The 3,115-nt window shown below is 39.0% G+C and overlaps 1 protein-coding gene across 1 annotated transcript; it reads left to right on the top strand.

Annotated features, from left to right (window-relative positions):
- The first annotated feature begins 261 nt into the window (after positions 1-261).
- Positions 262-2,609, top strand: LOC122090138 (phosphoenolpyruvate carboxylase kinase 1-like). The gene is made up of 2 exons (XM_042659986.1): positions 262-1,167; positions 2,088-2,609. Exons 1-2 carry the CDS (start codon positions 390-392, stop codon positions 2,141-2,143), a joined length of 834 nt encoding a protein of 277 aa, XP_042515920.1. The 5' UTR covers positions 262-389; the 3' UTR covers positions 2,144-2,609.
- Positions 2,610-3,115: the final 506 nt, after the last annotated feature.

Here is a 3,115-nt window from a genome sequence, read left to right as displayed (position 1 = left end):
GCCGTGCAATCATCCCTCACATCATCTTACGGTTGCATAGTCGTACTGGCAACTTTATAAGGGTAATCTATGCCTTTTCTTAAAAATATAGGGGCAAAAACGGGAACGTAAATTATTTATCTCACTAGCAAACAAAATCATCACAAAACTTGCTTACCAAGCTAGAGCAGCACCGTTGGCAATTTCGAGAAGAAACTTAATAAGCCGTTGTACACGACACGTGTTTTCATATCAACGGATATTCCCCCCAATACATTTGGATATGGGAAGCCCTCTCAGCTCCCAAGTCTCAACTGTATACTCTTCCTCCCCTTCTATAAATACCTACACATGCTGACCTTTCTCTCCTAAAGACTTACTTTAAACAGAGGAACCGAAACATCTGGGAGATGAGCGAGGGATTGAAGAAGGTCTACCAGGTTTGCGAAGAGATCGGTAAGGGAAGATTCGGTACCGTTTTCCGGGGCTTCTTTCGGTCTTCCGGCGACTTCTTCGCCTTGAAATCCATCGACAAGCGTCTCCTCTCCGACTCCGTTGACCGAGAATGTATCGACAAAGAGGCAAAGATCATGCAACTTCTTAGCGGCAACCCTAATGTCGTTCAAATCGCCGATGTTTACGAGGACGATGCGTATCTCGACATCGTTATGGAGCTTTGTGATTCTTCCGACCTCTTCGATCGTGTCTCCAAACGCACTTTCTCTGATGTCGAAGCTGCTGCTATTATGTTGCCTTTGATGGAGGCGATCGTTCATTGTCACCGGAGGAGTGTTGCTCACCGTGATATTAAGCCAGATAACATACTCTTTGACAGTGGAAATCGGTTGAAGCTGGCTGATTTTGGATCTGCTGATATCTTTCACGACGGGCTACCCATGAGAGGGATCGTTGGGACGCCTTACTATGTTGCTCCTGAGGTGCTTTCTGGAAGGGATTACAATGAGAAGGTGGACGTTTGGAGTGCGGGAGTTATTATGTACATAATGTTGTGCGGGATCCCTCCTTTTTATGGGAATTCTGTTGCTGAGATCTTTGAGGCGGTGCTTCGTGGGAATCTCCGCTTTCCGACTCGGAATGTTTTCTCTGTGTCGCCGGCGGCGAAGGATCTTCTGCGGAAGATGCTTTCAAAGGACGTCTCCAAGAGATTCTCAGCAGAGCAAGTGCTCGGTAAGTGTCACATTTCCTTTAAGGTTCTTGTTGAGTCATGATTCTCAGATGAGAGAGATTAAGTGGAGTCTGAGGGCCGTTTGAGAAACAATAATGTTTATGGCAGAAACATAAATTTTCATTTCTAGAAACATAAACAGAATTGAAGGTGTTTGATAGTTATGTTTCTAGAAGTCGATAATAACTAGCAAAAAGAATGGCCACGAGTCATTTCCATTCACCTGGGTCGTTTCTTGAACCATAAATAGATAGAAATTTCAATTTCAATTTCTGAAAATAAGTGAAATGAAACAGTTTTATCATTGTTTCTATGTCTTGAAACATTATAACATTTCTCTTATGGACACAAGAACAACATAAACGGTTTTTCACGTTTTCGAAAACAAAAACAGATTTTTTTTGATATTTGATAAACTTGTTTCTCAAAACGTTTTTTACAGACATAATACTACTAAAAACCTAATAGTATCATCGGATGCTCAGAAGGGAGAGAGAGTTTGGCAACGTCTTTTTAGGTTTAAATAGTTGAGAGATTTATCGGGCACAACAACCTTTTTTTTTCTCTCAAATTCATAAACAACTTGTTTCGTCAAAGTCGTTTCTAGAATTGTAAATAGGCAAAAAAAATTATTTATGTTTCTAGAAACGGGTGAAACGGAACAATTTTATTAAATGCTTTTTAGGTTGTTTCTCCGTTTCTAGGAACAAGAAAATACAAAAACATTGTCAAACAGTGCCTAAATGTGGATCAAACATGATACGAGAATAAGGACTACCTAATTTATACTCATGAATTAGTGTCCAGTATTGCTTCTTTTTCGATGGTCTTTCTTTTCTTTTTTTTCTTCTTTTTTTTTTTTTTTTAAGTTTCAATTACTAATGAATGGATGTTGCCTTGTGTTTATGTTTTAAATTTTCAGGGCATCCATGGATCACAAGCGGAGGGAGAAGCTCGATCGATGAATTGAGACAATAGAAGAAAGAAAAGCCTCGTACATTAATACTAAATCTTAGGTTCCAGTATTGTACCGATGAATGAAGGTAACTAACCCCAAGGGGTAGCGGAGTTGAAAAGGAACTTCTACCTCAAGAACGGTGTGATAATTTTAAGTTCGACTCCTCTTATCTCCTGGGAACACTCACACGGTTGTTTAGTCCTCTTAAAAATTGAGGAAATAAAACTAACTTTTTCTAAATGAAAGAAGTCATCCCTTGGTGCTGTGTTGTGCTATGCTCTAGAACTACCAGAGCTCACTACAAGAAAGAGGATGTTTTAACAGCAGATATGAGTCACAAGAGGTGATGGCGGTTTTTTGCAATCTTAGTAAGAGAGATTTCATACAAAAATGTGAATGTAAATTTTATGTATAAATAAAAAATGGGGATCTATCTTGAATGAATTACTGTTATATGTGGTAAGGAGAAAGGCACTCTTAGTATGAGGTGTTCTCTAGCTCTTCTCACGTTGAGTATAGTTTATTTCTTTCTTAATTACATAAATAAAAAATGGGGAAAAGAATGCTCCTCAATTGTGTCTTCCCATGTGTTGATGTGGGGGCTGATACATGGGCATCAATGGTGTATCACCGGTATCCATGTGCTTAGGTATAGGGGCCACGCAACTAGAGAGTATTCGTTTCTCCATAGAAAAATTACAATGTGTGCCTAATTAGGAGTGATAAAAATCAATATATCCACAACAATAAGGACTACGCAATAAGAATCCCAGTACCAAATAGTACCAAAACCACTAATACCATTTCAAATGACATATTTCATGTTCTTTAGTTCAAGTTTTATGGCAACAGTTTGATGTATTTTGGTGGTATTTTCTCTCACAGTAAGTGAAGATTTAGCCAAGGGAGCGTGCGTAAATCAACATGCATCCTAAGTTCACCCCAATATTTCTATGATTCTCAAAGGAGTTAGTGCTGACCCGACTTGGTGT

This window comes from Macadamia integrifolia, chromosome 9 (genome assembly GCF_013358625.1).
Source record: "Macadamia integrifolia cultivar HAES 741 chromosome 9, SCU_Mint_v3, whole genome shotgun sequence".
NCBI lineage: Eukaryota > Viridiplantae > Streptophyta > Magnoliopsida > Proteales > Proteaceae > Macadamia > Macadamia integrifolia.
The sequence above is the reverse complement of the archived record's forward strand: the minus strand, read 5'-3'. Positions and strand labels throughout refer to the sequence as shown.

Coding starts and splice junctions, on each gene's coding strand:
- LOC122090138 (XM_042659986.1), top strand. CDS start 390: ATGAGCGAGGGATTGAAGAAGGTCTACCAGGTTTGCGAAGAGATCGGT. Junction 1,168..2,087: donor CTCAGCAGAGCAAGTGCTCG/GTAAGTGTCACA, acceptor TTAAATTTTCAG/GGCATCCATGGATCACAAGC.